General features: G+C 47.6%; 1 protein-coding gene across 1 annotated transcript in view; it reads right to left on the reverse strand.

The window, feature by feature from the left end:
- Positions 1–860: 860 nt before the first annotated feature.
- The window catches only part of MEA1 (male-enhanced antigen 1), a 43,564-nt gene continuing 23,937 nt past the window's right edge, over positions 861–20,487 (reverse strand). The window contains exons 3-4 of the mRNA XM_077281865.1: positions 2,681–2,771; positions 861–1,094 (exon numbers count right to left, since the gene is read on the reverse strand). Of these exons, the coding sequence (XP_077137980.1) occupies positions 937–1,094; positions 2,681–2,771 (249 nt within the window). The 3' untranslated portion in view covers positions 861–936. The remainder of the gene's footprint in view (positions 1,095–2,680; positions 2,772–20,487) is intronic.

Consider the following 20,487-nt stretch of genomic DNA (forward strand, 5'->3'; position numbering starts at 1 on the left):
CGAATACTGCAAAGAATTGTGGGAGTTTCCATGTGTATAAAAGGGATCAGTGAGCAGCAACAATGTGGAGAGTTGTGAGGTCTTGTCTGTGACCATGATAAAGGGATCTGCAACAGCCTGAAGGAAAAGGCTTAAGCTGAGCAAAATGTGGATTTTTACTGAGGAAAACAAACTCCTTGGGATGATTTTTGCATCTATCAATGACTTTCATTTTGATAAACCCCGTGCCTCACAGTTCTCTTTCTCACATGCTCAGACATCGCTCTAAACCTTTTACCATAAACTTCTATTTAGGAAAAATAAGACCTGAAATCATGTGAACAGAAAACACCAATGGGGTGTGAAAGAAGGAGAGGAGAGTCCACCGCATTCCCCCAAGTGGAGCAAACATCTCTCCATGCGGACTGTCTCCAATCTGTTCAGCACCAGGCCCAGCGCACCAGGCCCAGCCCCACGATATGTAATCTGCACTTAGTAGGATCAGATCCCTGCCACGCCAAGATTTCAGGCGTTGAGCCGTCATTGGTCGATACATAATCTTCACTTATTAGGGTCAGATCCCTGCCACGCCCAGATTTCAGGGGTTGAGCCGTCATTGGTAGATACATAATCTTCACTTACTAGGATCAGATCCCTGCCACGCCCAGATTTCAGGGGTTGAGCCGCCATTGGTCGATATATAATCTTCACTTAGTAGGATCAGATCCCTGCCACGCCCAGATTTCAGGAGTTGAGCCGCCATTGGTAGATGAATCTGCAGCCTCTGAATTCTTGCAATGACATTTTTTATATGATATGCGTGTCAGACTTAACCAATAATCAGGATGGCGGTGTGATGGGAGTAATGCGGAGCCCATAGGTCATAGTGCATTGTCAAAATGTATTTACATGGAAGGATTACACACAGATATCTACACAAATTCTGTAAGTAAAGACTTATTTCTTGCTGGGTGGAGACAGCGTAGAGCGAGACTGGATGGTCTGATGAACAAGATGCTCCCAGTCTGCATCTGAAAGCTTCTGAGCCCAAACAGGTACTGAAAGAGATGGAAGCTTCACCGCGGCCATCGTCTTCTTCACCAGCTCCACGTGATCTGCAAACGGTAACAGTCACAATTAACGGAGAACAGGAAATCAAAATCATCCCTTCCTTCCCCCAACCCAAACACCTTATAAACCACCAAAGTGTGAGGGTGAAACCATATCTGAGCAAATATTGTACAGCACTGACCCTCAGGAATCTTACACCTATAACATCCTAACACTGACTGTCATAGAAACAAACTAAAAACCATCACACAACTCCAGCAGGAGAAGGAGCGGACAATCCAAACTGCTTTTGGTAGTAGGACAAGAGCTTACACTTAAAACTCTGAAATAGACCTCACTGGACATTTGTAAAGTGAGGAAATTATGAGTAGCTTGGAAGTGAGAAAAATTCATTAAAATAGTCAGTGAAGCTAGTGTGGACAGGTAAATAAAACTGGTATATTTGAGGGAATAGACATGAAGTCTGGGGTCTGTCTATTAAAAGGCGAACCAGCTTGTTCAGTTTAAAAGAATGCTTCATACACTTGGGCACCGGTGGGAAGTTATCAATATTGGGTTTTGTGTAGATCCGATATTGATGGGATATAAATTTTCAACTTCAGGACTGATAGGGGAAGAATATGCATATTTGTTCATAACAGTGAGACATGCCAATCAGCCCAAAATCAATAGTGGTGTCACGGGGTTACCGCAACGGAGCAGAGCCAGAAGACCGCAGCGTCTGGTGGCTCTTCCTACTCCGCCGCTGAGAAGAAGCACGTCTTCCTGTATTAAACGTGTTTATTTCTTTCAGCAGGACAGGGGTTAATCGGCCATGTTGGAAACTCCTGCATTCAGCTGTGCTCGGTTAGCCACTCCTTTCCCCTATAAAATCTAGGCTCGATTACCAAGTCCTTGCCAGAGTTAGCTCTTGCTGCAAGACATAGGAGTGGGAGAAGATGGTTTTGTGAAGGAGTGCTGGAGGAATTTATTAGCGACTGTCGCCTGTTTTGTATTCTTGGAAATTCTTTATCCTTTCCTGTTTTGCTTTCTTCCCCCTCCCTACGCACCCTGGTGAATACCTCTGTTATATGTGAGTGTATATTTGGTGTGTATGGAGTTTTCAGTTTACCCTTGTCTGTGTTACCCTGTCAGGTTGGTGTACTGCGGTGCACAGTAGTGCCGTCTCTTCCCTGGGTGGGGGAAGGGCTAATCTATGAGATAGAGCAGGGGCCCTGGCGTTTTCGCCATCTGAAGTATCCTGGGGAATAGGGCGAGCTAGTGTTAGGGCCAGGAAGGGTGTCCCTGGTCACTCGCCAGTCGAATCATGACAAGATAGCTGACAATAGCCATGCTTCCTATGTAGGAACAGATAAAATTGTGATAGGAAAGATGACTAATCTCTCCAGCGCACACAGCCCCGGCAGCGAGTGTCCACAGACCTCCTGCATGACCCATGAGTGTATCCGGTGTATTTCCACAGCTGACTGTCAGGTGTCCACAGTTCGTCCCCATCTTTCTGTTCTCATTTTAGAGCCAATGTCTGTCCAGGCTACAGTCTCTCCCCTATACAGCCTGAGAACGTTACGAGGGGTCTGCACCTTCAGCATTGCTCAAATGGGAAGTCACCTGGCACCACGCTGATAAATACCTGCATCCATGGGAATAGAGTTCTGTGTGGCTGGGCCGTCGTCCTCATCATCACTGTCCGCAGGGGGATCCGGTAGGTGCAGACGCATGGCCTAAAAGAGAGCACATCACTTTCACTGGAGCAATGTAGCATTCAGCATGGGGGGACCCAGAGCTACACTGTCAATCTGCGGAAAGCACTCCTGCTCGTAACAGTGCACACAGACACAACAACGGGCCAGCAGCCATATTGTGCTAGCTGCACGCCGCCCCTTTTATGTTGTACGATTCAACAAACCAGCAGCACCTTCCAGTTCTGAGTGAGAGACAAAGTGACAGGAGTGACTAGCAGCAACAACAGTCATGAGAAATAGTAAAAAGCAAAAATAATCACCGCACTGCTCTATATGAATGTGATTACATCAGTGATAGAACTTCTGTGAATATATGGGATATATATATATATATATATAATGAGAAAAACTTACTGTTGTTGAGCCAGAAATCCGGCTTTGATGCAGGGTGCTTCGTCAGGACTACCCTGACGAAGAGGGCTGGCGTCCCTCAAAACGCGTTGGTTAATTGTCCCTTCTGCGCACCCGTCCTTCTGTAACCGGTGACGTCACCCCAAAACAACCTAGCGGTCGCCCTCTACAGCACAGCGGCCATCTCCCTGGACCCGAGGTACATCACACGCTTCTCTACACCAGCGTTTAAAGCAGTGAGTACCATTAATCCTCAGTCCCTATTATTAGCTATATACTCACCGTTTCAAATCCCTATTTTGTCAACTTACTGCTACAGTCTAATGCTCAATAGATCTACATCTACACAAAAGGTACAGTCATACCAGTGAGCATACTGACCACAGAGCTTAGAGCAAATAACTATCCTGCTCAATTAGGGAAAATCCATCGGAAACTACATCTCCTACCACTACCATCACGAACAGTGTAGTCTATACACGGACGATCCACGGACTACACCATCAACTATATATTGATACGGATCATCAATGTGTTACACCATCTATTGTCACCCCAGTAAGTATAACTGTATAGCCATCATCATATGTCATCGCTCTGAACCAGTGGCATCACCAAGTCTCACGAAAGTCCTGTCAGTGAAATTCTCCTCTATATAGTGGAGAACACATTAACCCTCGGGACCATTACATCTTTAGCACCCTGCATCAACTCTGGATTTCTGGCTCAACAACAGTACGTTTCTCTCTGTATATATAGCCCATATATTCACACAATCCCTTTTCTATCACTGATGTTATCACATGCATATAGAGCAGCGCGGTGATTAGTTTTGCTTTTTACTAGTTCTTGGATTTTAGCAGGTCTACACAGACCCTGTTCTCACCAGCAGCAGCTCCTCTCTATATAGATCCTAACCACGTGGAGCGCCAGTGTTTATCCGTACTAGTCATGAGAAAGGTTTCTGGTTTTAAGGACACGCACCTATAAATCTGGCATGATTACCGGACCCTCGGTCTACATGGGGTCTCGTGTCAGACTGATATATAAATTGCTTTGGAGCAGCAACTACCCTAATGGGATATCTATCTGGGGATCCATGATGCCTTTATGGGTAAATAATGAGCATCTAAAATTCTTCTCTCTAATGACTCATTAGAATTTCACCACCCCTCCCTCGAGAGTCACAGGTAGTGCTGTATTCCCCTTTCTCCTCCTCCTGTAATCTGCAGCTCAATGTGCTGCTACTAATAGTGATGTCTGGCCGGAGAGAGGTCACTGAGCACAGCCGAGGCGCCACCTCTCCTCCCTCAAGTCACAGGTAGTGCTGTATTCCCCTTTCTCCTCCTCCTGTAATCTGCTGCTACTAATAATGATGTCTGGCCGGAGAGAGGTCACTGAGCACAGCCGAGGCTCCACCTCTCCTCCCTCGAGTCACAGGTAGTGCTGTATTCCCCTTTCTCCTCCCCCTGCAATCTGCAGCTCAATGTGCTGCTACTAATAATGATGTCTGGCCGGAGAGAGGTCACTGAGCACAGCCGAGGCGCCACCTCTCCTCCCTCGAGTCACAGGTAGTGCTGTATTCCCCTTTCTCCTCCCCCTGCAATCTGCAGCTCAATGTGCTGCTACTAATAGTGATGTCTGGCCGGAGAGAGGTCACTGAGCACAGCCGAGGCGCCACCTCTCCTCCCTCGAGTCACAGGTAGTGCTGTATTCCCCTTTCTCCTCCCCCTGCAATCTGCAGCTCAATGTGCTGCTACTAATAATGATGTCTGGCCGGAGAGAGGTCACTGAGCACAGCCGAGGCGCCACCTCTCCTCCCTCGAGTCACAGGTAGTGCTGTATTCCCCTTTCTCCTCCCCCTGCAATCTGCAGCTCAATGTGCTGCTACTAATAGTGATGTCTGGCCGGAGAGAGGTCACTGAGCACAGCCGAGGCGCCACCTCTCCTCCCTCGAGTCACAGGTAGTGCTGTATTCCCCTTTCTCCTCCTCCTGTAATCTGCTGCTACTAATAATGATGTCTGGCCGGAGAGAGGTCACTGAGCACAGCCGAGGCTCCACCTCTCCTCCCTCGAGTCACAGGTAGTGCTGTATTCCCCTTTCTCCTCCCCCTGCAATCTGCAGCTCAATGTGCTGCTACTAATAATGATGTCTGGCCGGAGAGAGGTCACTGAGCACAGCCGAGGCGCCACCTCTCCTCCCTCAAGTCACAGGTAGTGCTGTATTCCCCTTTCTCCTCCTCCTGTAATCTGCTGCTACTAATAATGATGTCTGGCCGGAGAGAGGTCACTGAGCACAGCCGAGGCTCCACCTCTCCTCCCTCGAGTCACAGGTAGTGCTGTATTCCCCTTTCTCCTCCCCCTGCAATCTGCAGCTCAATGTGCTGCTACTAATAGTGATGTCTGGCCGGAGAGAGGTCACTGAGCACAGCCGAGGCTCCACCTCTCCTCCCTCGAGTCACAGGTAGTGCTGTATTCCCCTTTCTCCTCCCCCTGCAATCTGCAGCTCAATGTGCTGCTACTAATAGTGATGTCTGGCCGGAGAGAGGTCACTGAGCACAGCCGAGGCGCCACCTCTCCTCCCTCGAGTCACAGGTAGTGCTGTATTCCCCTTTCTCCTCCCCCTGCAATCTGCAGCTCAATGTGCTGCTACTAATAGTGATGTCTGGCCGGAGAGAGGTCACTGAGCACAGCCGAGGCGCCACCTCTCCTCCCTCGAGTCACAGGTAGTGCTGTATTCCCCTTTCTCCTCCCCCTGCAATCTGCAGCTCAATGTGCTGCTACTAATAATGATGTCTGGCCGGAGAGAGGTCACTGAGCACAGCCGAGGCGCCACCTCTCCTCCCTCGAGTCACAGGTAGTGCTGTATTCCCCTTTCTCCTCCCCCTGCAATCTGCAGCTCAATGTGCTGCTACTAATAGTGATGTCTGGCCGGAGAGGGGTCACTGAGCACAGCCGAGGCGCCACCTCTCCTCCCTCGAGTCACAGGTAGTGCTGTATTCCCCTTTCTTCTCCTCCTGTAAAATGCAGCTCAAACTGCGTATACTATTGTGGATCACACATGGGAGTCACTGAACACAGCCAAGGCGTCACCTCCCAAGAGATGCTTACATAGAGAGGTGGTTGCTATGATCAGCCAGGATGATACTACAAGGTAGGTGTGCACACAGGAAGTGTACAGGGTGTCATGACAATGACCGAAAGTGGCGAACACATAACCACGACGAACAGGAACTCACTGAGAGCACTATGGGAGACACACATGACCAGGACATGACATCTCGGAGCTAAGGGTAGAAATCAAACTTGCCCACGTATATGACTCAAACAGAGAAAAGGATAACTTGGGAAAAAGCTGGTAAACAATATAAAATCCACTGAGAAAGGAAACTGAAAACCTTAAAGAGGAGCAGAGAAAGTGAAGAAATTCTGCCCCCACCTCCCCGGAGGTGAGGTAGGACGCCCTCCAAGAAGAGGGAAAGCTAGACGTAGGACGCCCTCCGAGAAGAGGGAAAGCTAGACGTAGGACGCCCTCCGAGAAGAGGGAAAGCTAGACGTAGGACGCCCTCCGAGAAGAGGGAAAGCTAGACGTAGGACGCCCTCCGAGAAGAGGGAAAGCCAGACGTAGGACGCCCTCCGAGAAGAGGGAAAGCTAGACGTAGGACGCCCTCCGAGAAGAGGGAAAGCTAGACGTAGGACGCCCTCCGAGAAGAGGGAAAGCTAGACGTAGGATGCCCTCCGAGAAGAGGGAAAGCTAGACGTAGGACGCCCTCCGAGAAGAGGGAAAGCTAGACGTAGGAGGCCCTCCGAGAAGAGGCAAAGCTAGACGTAGGATGCCCTCCAAGAAGAGGGAAAGCAATCCGGTGGGAGGAACCTAGTGGTTGTGATGCCATCCGGTGGGAGGAGCCTAGTGGCTGTGATGCCATCCGGTGGGAGGAGCCTAGTGGCTGTGATGCCATCCGGTGGGAGGAGCCTAGTGGCTGTGATGCCATCAGGGGGAGGAGTGTAGGGGCTGTGATGCCATCATGTGGGAGGAGTGTAGGGGCTGTGATGCCATCCGGTGGGAGGAGTCTAGCGGTTGTGATGCCATCAGGTGGGAGGAGTGTAGGGGCTGTGATGCCATCAGGGGGAGGAGTGTAGGGGCTGTGATGCCATCCGGTGGGAGGAGCCTAGGGGCTGTGATGCCATTCGGTGGGAGGAGTGTCGGGGCTGTGATGCCATCCGGTGGGAGGAGTGTCGGGGCTGTGATGCCATCCGGTGGGAGGAGTGTAGGGGCTGTGATGCCATCATGTGGGAGGAGTGTAGGGGCTGTGATGCCATCATGTGGGAGGAGTGTAGGGGCTGTGATGCCATCCGGTGGGAGGAGTCTAGCGGTTGTGATGCCATCAGGTGGGAGGAGTGTAGGGGCTGTGATGCCATCAGGGGGAGGAGTGTAGGGGCTAGGTCAGCTGCCCGGTAGGATGTAGCAGAGCTCTGCAATTAGGGATGAGCGAGTACTAAAGGATTTTTTAAAAATTACACTGTTACAAAAGGTTTTGTCCCTCAGACAATTTTGAGTGCTCCTGATAGATTTTTTCATGCTGATTTCAGAAATGACTTCAGATTTTTCCTATCATGTAAGGTTTTTGAGAAATGATACGAAACATTATAATAGTCTGTTATAATTCTAAAAACAAGGATTACACTGCACAAGTTTCAGGGAAATTTCCTGAGAAAATGGTATTGTATCCTATAGATTTTGATCTGCTGAACACGAATCTGTGCCCCAAAAGTCTGTATCACGTAAGGTTTTTAATCCCTTCCTGACCAGAGCCGTTTTCGATTTTTCATTTTCGTTTTTCGCTCCCCTCCTTCCCAGAGCTATAACTTTTTTACTTTTCTGTCAATATGGCCGTGTGAGGCTTATTTTTTGCGGGATGAGCTGACGTTTTTCATCATACCACTTTAGTGCAGATACGTTCTTTTGATTGCCAATTATTGCATTTTAATGCAATGTCGTAGCGACAATGTAGTGGTGAAGATACGAGGGTTGTGAAGTCGCCAGTTTAGCAGAGGTGAGAGCAGATTTGATAGCGAGTGATGCCTGTGTGAATGCAGAGAAGTCTACTGAAATACTTAATAGGCACGGGCAGATCGAGATTCTGCTTGCGCCTATTGCGGGCACATGTGAACTGTTAAAAACAGCTGACATGTCGCGGCTTTGAGGTGGGCTCACCGCTGGAGCTACCTCAAAGTGGGGGATAATGCAACTGACGTACTATTCCTTCAGCTGGCAGGAAGGGGTTAAGAAACCACAGTTTATAGTCTACTTCAGGGCTCCCCAACCTGTAGCTCGGGAGACATGTGGCTCGCGGTCCCATGAATTGTGGCTCGCGACTGTCTGCCAATTTGTTGCATTAGGTCCAGGTCTAGCAAACAGGTATGAAGAGCACATCTCAAAATGGTGAATTTTGTGAGTAGCCCTGCACAGAAGGGCAGATCTGGATGCACACTTACTGGTCTTTGGGGTTTAGAGATGTTTTTTAGGTATGGTACGCTGGAGGATGGTACTACCTGTTAGAGGAGGTGCTCAAAGCTGGATGTGACAGTGTGTTGGGAGTCCTTGCTGGGAGAATACTAAATGGGGGTATCGTGGGAACCCCTAGATCTCAGTCTACTGCTTAGGAGTGATTTCTGTGGAAAAGCTTCGGTTATCAATATACCTGTAATGGGGGCTTTGGTTGACACTACTTTGAAGGGGGTGGGGAGCTAGATGTGGCTCACGACCCTCTCTCAGTGCTGTATGTGGCTCGCGACCCTCTCTCTTAGCTGAATGTGGCTCTCAAGGTCAGAAAGGTTGGGGACCACTGGTCTACATTATGACGTCCGAGACACAACATACAGGTGCACCGATGTCAGGAGCCATTGTTCAAAAGGGTTTTGCAGACGACTTTCATTTATAATATTTGAGTAAGCAAAATAGATTTTTTTTAAATTAAAAAATATGAAATTTCAGTGTAATTTATGAAGGAAGCAAGAACAGCCAAAAATAAGGGAGTCAGATCCACCCTGTATTAGACAGAGGAGGCCTCATACACACTCTAGTCATATTTTATTGGTCTCCTAAAGGCTTCTGAGGGTTATATACTGAGGAAATGTCCTCCAGACCCATAAGTGCCGATAATGTGCACTTCTGAGGGTTATATACTGAGGAAATGTCCTCCAGACCCCAGAATAGTCTATGGGGGAGAAATAAATGCCGATAATGTGCACTTCTGAGGGTTATATACTGAGGAAATGTCCTCCAGACCCCGGAATACTCTATGGGGGGCAATAAATACCGATAATGAGCACTTCTGAGGGTTATATACTGAGGTAACGTCCTCCAGACCCCGGAATACTCTATGGGGGGCAATAAATGCCGATAATGTGCACTTCTGAGGGTTATATACTGAGGAAATGTCCTCCAGACCCCGGAATACTCTATGGGGGAGCAATAAATACCGATAATGTGCACTTCTGAGGGTTATATACTGAGGAAATGTCCTCCAGACCCCGGAATACTCTATGGGGGAGCAATAAATGCCGATAATGTGCACTTCTGAGGGTTATATACTGAGGAAATGTCCTCCAGACCCCGGAATACTCTATGGGGGGCAATAAATGCCGATAATGTGCACTTCTGAGGGTTATATACTGAGGAAATGTCCTCCAGACCCCGGAATAGTCTATGGGGGGCAATAAATGCCGATAATGTGCACTTCTGAGGGTTATATACTGAGGAAATGTCCTCCAGACCCCGGAATAGTCTATGGGGGGCAATAAATGCCGATAATGTGCACTTCTGAGGGTTATATACTGAGGAAATGTCCTCCAGACCCCGGAATAGTCTATGGGGGAGTAATAAATGCCGATAATGTGCACTTCTGAGGGTTATATACTGAGGAAATGTCCTCCAGACCCCGGAATACTCTATGGGGGAGCAATAAATGCCGATAATGTGCACTTCTGAGGGTTATATACTGAGGAAATGTCCTCCAGACCCCGGAATAGTCTATGGGGGGCAATAAATGCCGATACTGAGCACTTCTGAGGGTTACATACTGAGGAAATGTCCTCCAGACCCCGGAATAGTCTATGGGGGAGCAATAAATGCAGATAATGTGCACTTCTGAGGGTTACATACTGAGGAAATGTCCTCCAGACCCCGGAATAGTCTATGGGGGAGCAATAAATGCCGATAATGTGCACTTCTGAGGGTTATATACTGAGGAAATGTCCTCCAGACCCCGGAATACTCTATGGGGGAGCAATAAATGCCGATACTGAGCACTTCTGAGGGTTACATACTGAGGTAACGTCCTCCAGACCCCGGAATACTCTATGGGGGGCAATAAATGCCGATAATGTGCACTTCTGAGGGTTATATACTGAGGAAATGTCCTCCAGACCCCGGAATACTCTATGGGGGGCAATAAATGCCGATAATGTGCACTTCTGAGGGTTATATACTGAGGTAACGTCCTCCAGACCCCGGAATACTCTATGGGGGAGTAATAAATGCCGATACTGAGCACTTCTGAGGGATATATACTGAGGAAATGTCCTCCAGACCCCGGAATACTCTATGGGGGAGCAATAAATGCCGATAATGTGCACTTCTGAGGGTTATATACTGAGGAAATGTCCTCCAGACCCCGGAATACTCTATGGGGGGCAATAAATGCCGATAATGTGCACTTCTGAGGGATATATACTGAGGAAATGTCCTCCAGACCCCGGAATACTCTATGGGGGAGCAATAAATGCCGATAATGTGCACTTCTGAGGGTTACATACTGAGGAAATGTCCTCCAGACCCCGGAATACTCTATGGGGGAGTAATAAATGCCGATAATGTGCACTTCTGAGGGTTATATACTGAGGAAATGTCCTCCAGACCCCGGAATACTCTATGGGGGGCAATAAATGCCGATAATGTGCACTTCTGAGGGTTATATACTGAGGAAATGTCCTCCAGACCCCGGAATAGTCTATGGGGGGCAATAAATGCCGATAATGTGCACTTCTGAGGGTTATATACTGAGGAAATGTCCTCCAGACCCCGGAATAGTCTATGGGGGGCAATAAATGCCGATAATGTGCACTTCTGAGGGTTATATACTGAGGAAATGTCCTCCAGACCCCGGAATAGTCTATGGGGGAGTAATAAATGCCGATAATGTGCACTTCTGAGGGTTATATACTGAGGAAATGTCCTCCAGACCCCGGAATAGTCTATGGGGGGCAATAAATGCCGATACTGAGCACTTCTGAGGGTTACATACTGAGGAAATGTCCTCCAGACCCCGGAATAGTCTATGGGGGAGCAATAAATGCAGATAATGTGCACTTCTGAGGGTTACATACTGAGGAAATGTCCTCCAGACCCCGGAATAGTCTATGGGGGAGCAATAAATGCCGATAATGTGCACTTCTGAGGGTTATATACTGAGGAAATGTCCTCCAGACCCCGGAATACTCTATGGGGGGCAATAAATGCCGATAATGTGCACTTCTGAGGGTTATATACTGAGGTAACGTCCTCCAGACCCCGGAATACTCTATGGGGGGCAATAAATGCCGATAATGTGCACTTCTGAGGGTTATATACTGAGGAAATGTCCTCCAGACCCCGGAATACTCTATGGGGGAGCAATAAATGCCGATAATGTGCACTTCTGAGGGTTACATACTGAGGAAATGTCCTCCAGACCCCGGAATACTCTATGGGGGAGCAATAAATGCCGATACTGAGCACTTCTGAGGGTTATATACTGAGGAAATGTCCTCCAGACCCCGGAATACTCTATGGGGGAGCAATAAATGCCGATAATGTGCACTTCTGAGGGTTACATACTGAGGAAATGTCCTCCAGACCCCGGAATACTCTATGGGGGAGCAATAGATGCAGATAATGTGCACTTCTGAGGGTTATATACTGAGGAAATGTCCTCCAGACCCCGGAATACTCTATGGGGGGCAATAAATGCCGATAATGTGCACTTCTGAGGGTTATATACTGAGGTAACGTCCTCCAGACCCCGGAATACTCTATGGGGGAGCAATAAATACCGATAATGAGCACTTCTGAGGGTTATATACTGAGGAAATGTCCTCCAGACCCCCGAATAGTCTATGGGGGAGTAATAAATGCAGATAATGTGCACTTCTGAGGGTTATATACTGAGGAAATGTCCTCCAGACCCCCGAATAGTCTATGGGGGAGTAATAAATGCAGATAATGTGCACTTCTGAGGGTTATATACTGAGGAAATGTCCTCCAGACCCCCGAATAGTCTATGGGGGAGTAATAAATGCCGATAATGAGCACTTCTGAGGGTTATATACTGAGGAAATGTCCTCCAGACCCCGGAATACTCTATGGGGGGCAATAAATGCCGATAATGTGCACTTCTGAGGGTTATATACTGAGGTAATGTCCTCCAGACCCCGGAATACTCTATGGGGGAGTAATAAATGCCGATAATGTGCACTTCTGAGGGTTATATACTGAGGAAATGTCCCCCAGACCCCGGAATACTCTATGGGGGGCAATAAATGCCGATAATGTGCACTTCTGAGGGTTATATACTGAGGAAATGTCCTCCAGACCCCGGAATAGTCTATGGGGGGCAATAAATGCCGATAATGTGCACTTCTGAGGGTTATATACTGAGGAAACGTCCTCCAGACCCCGGAATACTCTATGGGGGAGCAATAAATACCGATAATGAGCACTTCTGAGGGTTATATACTGAGGTAACGTCCTCCAGACCCCGGATTACTCTATGGGGGGCAATAAATGCCGATAATGTGCACTTCTGAGGGTTATATACTGAGGAAATGTCCTCCAGACCCCGGAATACTCTATGGGGGGCAATAAATGCCGATAATGTGCACTTCTGAGGGTTATATACTGAGGAAATGTCCTCCAGACCCCGGAATACTCTATGGGGGAGCAATAAATGCAGATAATGTGCACTTCTGAGGGTTATATACTGAGGAAATGTCCTCCAGACCCCGGAATACTCTATGGGGGGCAATAAATGCCGATAATGTGCACTTCTGAGGGTTATATACTGAGGTAACGTCCTCCAGACCCCGGAATACTCTATGGGGGAGCAATAAATGCAGATAATGAGCACTTCTGAGGGTTATATACTGAGGAAATGTCCTCCAGACCCCGGAATACTCTATGGGGGAGCAATAAATGCAGATAATGTGCACTTCTGAGGGTTATATACTGAGGTAACGTCCTCCAGACCCCGGAATACTCTATGGGGGGCAATAAATGCCGATAATGTGCACTTCTGAGGGTTATATACTGAGGAAATGTCCCCCAGACCCCGGAATACTCTATGGGGGAGCAATAAATGCCGATAATGTGCACTTCTGAGGGTTATATACTGAGGAAATGTCCTCCAGACCCCGGAATACTCTATGGGGGGCAATAAATGCAGATAATGTGCACTTCTGAGGGTTATATACTGAGGTAACGTCCTCCAGACCCCGGAATACTCTATGGGGGAGCAATAAATGCAGATAATGAGCACTTCTGAGGGTTATATACTGAGGAAATGTCCTCCAGACCACGGAATACTCTATGGGGGGCAATAAATGCCGATAATGTGCACTTCGGAGGGTTATATACTGAGGTAACGTCCTCCAGACCCCGGAATACTCTATGGGGGAGCAATAAATGCCGATAATGTGCACTTCTGAGGGTTATATACTGAGGAAATGTCCTCCAGACCCCGGAATACTCTATGGGGGAGTAATAAATGCCGATACTGAGCACTTCTGAGGGTTACATACTGAGGAAATGTCCTCCAGACCCCGGAATACTCTATGGGGGAGTAATAAATGCCGATAATGTGCACTTCTGAGGGTTATATACTGAGGAAATGTCCTCCAGACCCCGGAATACTCTATGGGGGAGCAATAGATGCAGATAATGTGCACTTCTGAGGGTTATATACTGAGGAAATGTCCTCCAGACCCCGGAATACTCTATGGGGAGCAATAAATGCCGATAATGTGCACTTCTGAGGGTTATATACTGAGGTAACGTCCTCCAGACCCCGGAATAGTCTATGGGGGGCAATAAATGCCGATAATGTGCACTTCTGAGGGTTATATACTGAGGTAACGTCCTCCAGACCCCGGAATACTCTATGGGGGAGCAATAAATGCCGATAATGTGCACTTCTGAGGGTTATATACTGAGGAAATGTCCTCCAGACCCCGGAATACTCTATGGGGGAGTAATAAATGCCGATAATGTGCACTTCTGAGGGTTATATACTGAGGAAATGTCCTCCAGACCCCGGAATACTCTATGGGGGAGCAATAAATGCCGATACTGAGCACTTCTGAGGGTTATATACTGAGGAAATGTCCTCCAGACCCCGGAATACTCTATGGGGGAGCAATAGATGCAGATAATGTGCACTTCTGAGGGTTATATACTGAGGAAATGTCCTCCAGACCCCGGAATACTCTATGGGGGGCAATAAATGCCGATAATGTGCACTTCTGAGGGTTATATACTGAGGAAATGTCCTCCAGACCCCGGAATACTCTATGGGGGAGCAATAAATGCCGATAATGTGCACTTCTGAGGGTTATATACTGAGGAAATGTCCTCCAGACCCCGGAATACTCTATGGGGGGCAATAAATGCCGATAATGTGCACTTCTGAGGGTTATATACTGAGGAAATGTCCTCCAGACCCCGGAATACTCTATGGGGGAGTAATAAATGCCGATACTGAGCACTTCTGAGGGTTATATACTGAGGAAATGTCCTCCAGACCCCGGAATACTCTATGGGGGAGCAATAGATGCAGATAATGTGCACTTCTGAGGGTTATATACTGAGGAAATGTCCTCCAGACCCCGGAATACTCTATGGGGGAGCAATAAATGCCGATAATGTGCACTTCTGAGGGTTATATACTGAGGAAATGTCCTCCAGACCCCGGAATACTCTATGGGGAGCAATAAATGCCGATACTGAGCACTTCTGAGGGTTATATACTGAGGAAATGTCCTCCAGACCACGGCATACTCTATGGGGGGCAATAAATGCCGATAATGTGCACTTCTGAGGGTTATATACTGAGGAAATGTCCTCCAGACCCCGGAATACTCTATGGGGGAGCAATAAATGCCGATAATGTGCACTTCTGAGGGTTATATACTGAGGAAATGTCCTCCAGACCCCGGAATACTCTATGGGGGAGTAATAAATGCCGATAATGTGCACTTCTGAGGGTTATATACTGAGGAAATGTCCTCCAGACCCCGGAATACTCTATGGGGGGCAATAAATGCCGATAATGTGCACTTCTGAGGGTTATATACTGAGGAAATGTCCTCCAGACCCCAGAAATGTCTATGGGGGAGTAATAAATGCCGATAATGTGCACTTCTGAGGGTTATATACTGAGGTAACGTCCCCCAGACCCCGGAATACTCTATGGGGGGCAATAAATGCCGATAATGTGCACTTCTGAGGGTTATATACTGAGGAAATGTCCTCCAGACCCCGGAATAGTCTATGGGGAGCAATAAATGCCGATAATGTGCACTTCTGAGGGTTATATACTGAGGAAATGTCCTCCAGACCCCGGAATACTCTATGGGGGAGCAATAAATGCCGATAATGTGCACTTCTGAGGGTTATATACTGAGGAAATGTCCTCCAGACCCCGGAATACTCTATGGGGGGCAATAAATGCCGATAATGTGCACTTCTGAGGGTTATATACTGAGGAAATGTCCTCCAGACCCCGGAATACTCTATGGGGGAGCAATAAATGCCGATAATGTGCACTTCTGAGGGTTATATACTGAGGAAATGTCCTCCAGACCCCGGAATACTCTATGGGGGGCAATAAATGCCGATAATGTGCACTTCTGAGGGTTATATACTGAGGTAACGTCCTCCAGACCCCGGAATACTCTATGGGGGAGCAATAAATGCCGATAATGTGCACTTCTGAGGGTTATATACTGAGGAAATGTCCTCCAGACCCCGGAATAGTCTATGGGGGGCAATAAATGCCGATAATGTGCACTTCTGAGGGTTACATACTGAGGAAATGTCCTCCAGACCCCGGAATACTCTATGGGGGAGCAATAAATGCCGATAATGTGCACTTCTGAGGGTTATATACTGAGGTAACGTCCTCCAGACCCCAGAATAGTCTATGGGGGAGTAATAAATGCCGATACTGAGCACTTCTGAGGGTTATATACTGAGGAAATGTCCTCCAGACCCCGGAATAGTCTATGGGGGAGTAATAAATGCCGATACTGAGCACTTCTGAGGGTTATATACTGAGGAAATGTCCTCCAGACCCCAGAATAGTCTATGGGGGAGTAATAAATGCCGATAATGTGCACTTCTGAGGGTTATATACTGAGGAAATGTCCTCCAGACCCCGGAATACTCTATGGGGGAGCAATAAATGCCGATACTGAGCACTTCTGAGGGTTATATACTGAGGTAATGTCCTCCAGACCCCGGAATACTCTATGGGGGAGCAATAAATGCCGATAATGTGCACTTCTGAGGGTTATATACTGAGGTAATGTCCTCCAGACCCCGGAATACTCTATGGGGGAGCAATAAATGCCGATAATGTGCACTTCTGAGGGTTATATACTGAGGAAATGTCCTCCAGACCCCGGAATACTCTATGGGGGAGTAATAAATGCCGATAATGTGCACTTCTGAGGGTTATATACTGAGGAAATGTCCTCCAGACCCCGGAATACTCTATGGGGGGCAATAAATGCCGATAATGTGCACTTCTGAGGGTTATATACTGAGGAAACGTCCTCCAGACCCCGGAATACTCTATGGGGGAGCAATAAATGCCGATAATGTGCACTTCTGAGGGTTATATACTGAGGAAATGTCCTCCAGACCCCGGAATACTCTATGGGGGAGCAATAAATGCCGATAATGAGCACTTCTGAGGGTTATATACTGAGGAAATGTCCTCCAGACCCCGGAATACTCTATGGGGGGCAATAAATGCCGATAATGTGCACTTCTGAGGGTTATATACTGAGGAAATGTCCTCCAGACCCCGGAATACTCTATGGGGGGCAATAAATGCCGATAATGTGCACTTCTGAGGGTTATATACTGAGGAAACGTCCTCCAGACCCCGGAATACTCTATGGGGGAGCAATAAATGCCGATAATGTGCACTTCTGAGGGTTATATACTGAGGAAATGTCCTCCAGACCCCGGAATACTCTATGGGGGGCAATAAATGCCGATAATGAGCACTTCTGAGGGTTATATACTGAGGAAATGTCCTCCAGACCCCGGAATACTCTATGGGGGGCAATAAATGCCGATAATGTGCACTTCTGAGGGTTATATACTGAGGAAATGTCCTCCAGACCCCGGAATAGTCTATGGGGGGCAATAAATGCCGATAATGTGCACTTCTGAGGGTTACATACTGAGGAAATGTCCTCCAGACCCCGGAATACTCTATGGGGGAGCAATAAATGCCGATAATGTGCACTTCTGAGGGTTATATACTGAGGTAACGTCCTCCAGACCCCAGAATAGTCTATGGGGGAGTAATAAATGCCGATACTGAGCACTTCTGAGGGTTATATACTGAGGAAATGTCCTCCAGACCCCGGAATAGTCTATGGGGGAGTAATAAATGCCGATACTGAGCACTTCTGAGGGTTATATACTGAGGAAATGTCCTCCAGACCCCGGAATACTCTATGGGGGAGCAATAAATGCCGATAATGTGCACTTCTAAGGGTTATATACTGAGGAAATGTACTCCAGACCCCAGAATAGTCTATGGGGGAGCAATAAATGCCGATAATGTGCACTTCTGAGGGTTATATACTGAGGAAATGTCCTCCAGACCCCAGAATACTCTATGGGGGAGCAATAAATGCCGATACTGAGCACTTCTGAGGGTTATATACTGAGGAAATGTCCTCCAGACCCCGGAATACTCTATGGGGGAGTAATAAATGCCGATAATGTGCACTTCTGAGGGTTATATACTGAGGAAATGTCCTCCAGACCCCGGAATACTCTATGGGGGAGCAATAAATGCCGATAATGTGCACTTCTGAGGGTTATATACTGAGGAAATGTCCTCCAGACCCCGGAATACTCTATGGGGGAGCAATAAATGCCGATAATGAGCACTTCTGAGGGTTATATACTGAGGAAATGTCCTCCAGACCCCGGAATACTCTATGGGGGGCAATAAATGCCGATAATGTGCACTTCTGAGGGTTATATACTGAGGAAATGTCCTCCAGACCCCGGAATACTCTATGGGGGGCAATAAATGCCGATAATGTGCACTTCTGAGGGTTATATACTGAGGAAACGTCCTCCAGACCCCGGAATACTCTATGGGGGAGTAATAAATGCCGATAATGAGCACTTCTGAGGGTTATATACTGAGGTAATGTCCTCCAGACCCCGGAATACTCTATGGGGGAGTAATAAATGCCGATAATGTGCACTTCTGAGGGTTATATACTGAGGAAATGTCCTCCAGACCCCGGAATACTCTATGGGGGGCAATAAATGCCGATAATGTGCACTTCTGAGGGTTATATACTGAGGAAACGTCCTCCAGACCCCGGAATACTCTATGGGGGAGTAATAAATGCCGATAATGTGCACTTCTGAGGGTTATATACTGAGGAAATGTCCTCCAGACCCCGGAATACTCTATGGGGGGCAATAAATGCCGATAATGTGCACTTCTGAGGGTTATATACTGAGGAAATGTCCTCCAGACCCCGGAATACTCTATGGGGAGCAATAGATGCAGATAATGTGCACTTCTGAGGGTTATATACTGAGGAAATGTCCTCCAGACCCCGGAATACTCTATGGGGGGCAATAAATGCCGATAATGTGCACTTCTGAGGGTTATATACTGAGGAAATGTCCTCCAGACCCCGGAATAGTCTATGGGGGAGCAATAAATGCCGATAATGTGCACTTCTGAGGGTTATATACTGAGGAAATGTCCTCCAGACCCCGGAATACTCTATGGGGGAGCAATAAATGCCGATAATGTGCACTTCTGAGGGTTATATACTGAGGAAATGTCCTCCAGACCCCGGAATAGTCTATGGGGGAGCAATAAATGCCGATAATGTGCACTTCTGAGGGTTATATACTGAGGAAATGTCCTCCAGACCCCGGAATAGTCTATGGGGGAGCAATAAATGCCGATAATGTGCACTTCTGAGGGTTATATACTGAGGAAATGTCCTCCAGACCCCGGAATACTCTATGGGGGAGCAATAAATGCCGATAATGTGCACTTCTGAGGGTTATATACTGAGGAAATGTCCTCCAGACCCCGGAATACTCTATGGGGGAGCAATAAATGCCGATAATGTGCACTTCTGAGGGTTATATACTGAGGAAACGTCCTCCAGACCCCGGAATACTCTATGGGGGGCAATAAATGCCGATAATGTGCACTTCTGAGGGTTATATACTGAGGAAATGTCCTCCAGACCCCGGAATAGTCTATGGGGGAGCAATAAATGCCGATAATGTGCACTTCTGAGGGTTATATACTGAGGAAATGTCCTCCAGACCCCGGAATACTCTATGGGGGAGCAATAAATGCCGATAATGTGCACTTCTGAGGGTTATATACTGAGGAAATGTCCTCCAGACCCCGGAATAGTCTATGGGGGAGCAATAAATGCCGATAATGTGCACTTCTGAGGGTTATATACTGAGGAAATGTCCTCCAGACCCCGGAATACTCTATGGGGGAGCAATAAATGCCGATAATGTGCACTTCTGAGGGTTATATACTGAGGAAATGTCCTCCAGACCCCGGAATACTCTATGGGGGAGCAATAAATGCCGATAATGTGCACTTCTGAGGGTTATATACTGAGGAAACGTCCTCCAGACCCCGGAATACTCTATGGGGGGCAATAAATGCCGATAATGTGCACTTCTGAGGGTTATATACTGAGGAAATGTCCTCCAGACCCCGGAATAGTCTATGGGGGAGCAATAAATGCCGATAATGTGCACTTCTGAGGGTTATATACTGAGGAAATGTCCTCCAGACCCCGGAATACTCTATGGGGGAGCAATAAATGCCGATAATGTGCACTTCTGAGGGTTATATACTGAGGAAATGTCCTCCAGACCCCGGAATACTCTATGGGGGAGTAATAAGTGCCGATAATGTGCACTTCTGAGGGTTATATACTGAGGAAATGTCCTCCAGACCCCGGAATACTCTATGGGGGAGCAATAAATGCCGAT

This window comes from Ranitomeya variabilis, chromosome 2 (assembly GCF_051348905.1).
Source record: "Ranitomeya variabilis isolate aRanVar5 chromosome 2, aRanVar5.hap1, whole genome shotgun sequence".
NCBI lineage: Eukaryota > Metazoa > Chordata > Amphibia > Anura > Dendrobatidae > Ranitomeya > Ranitomeya variabilis.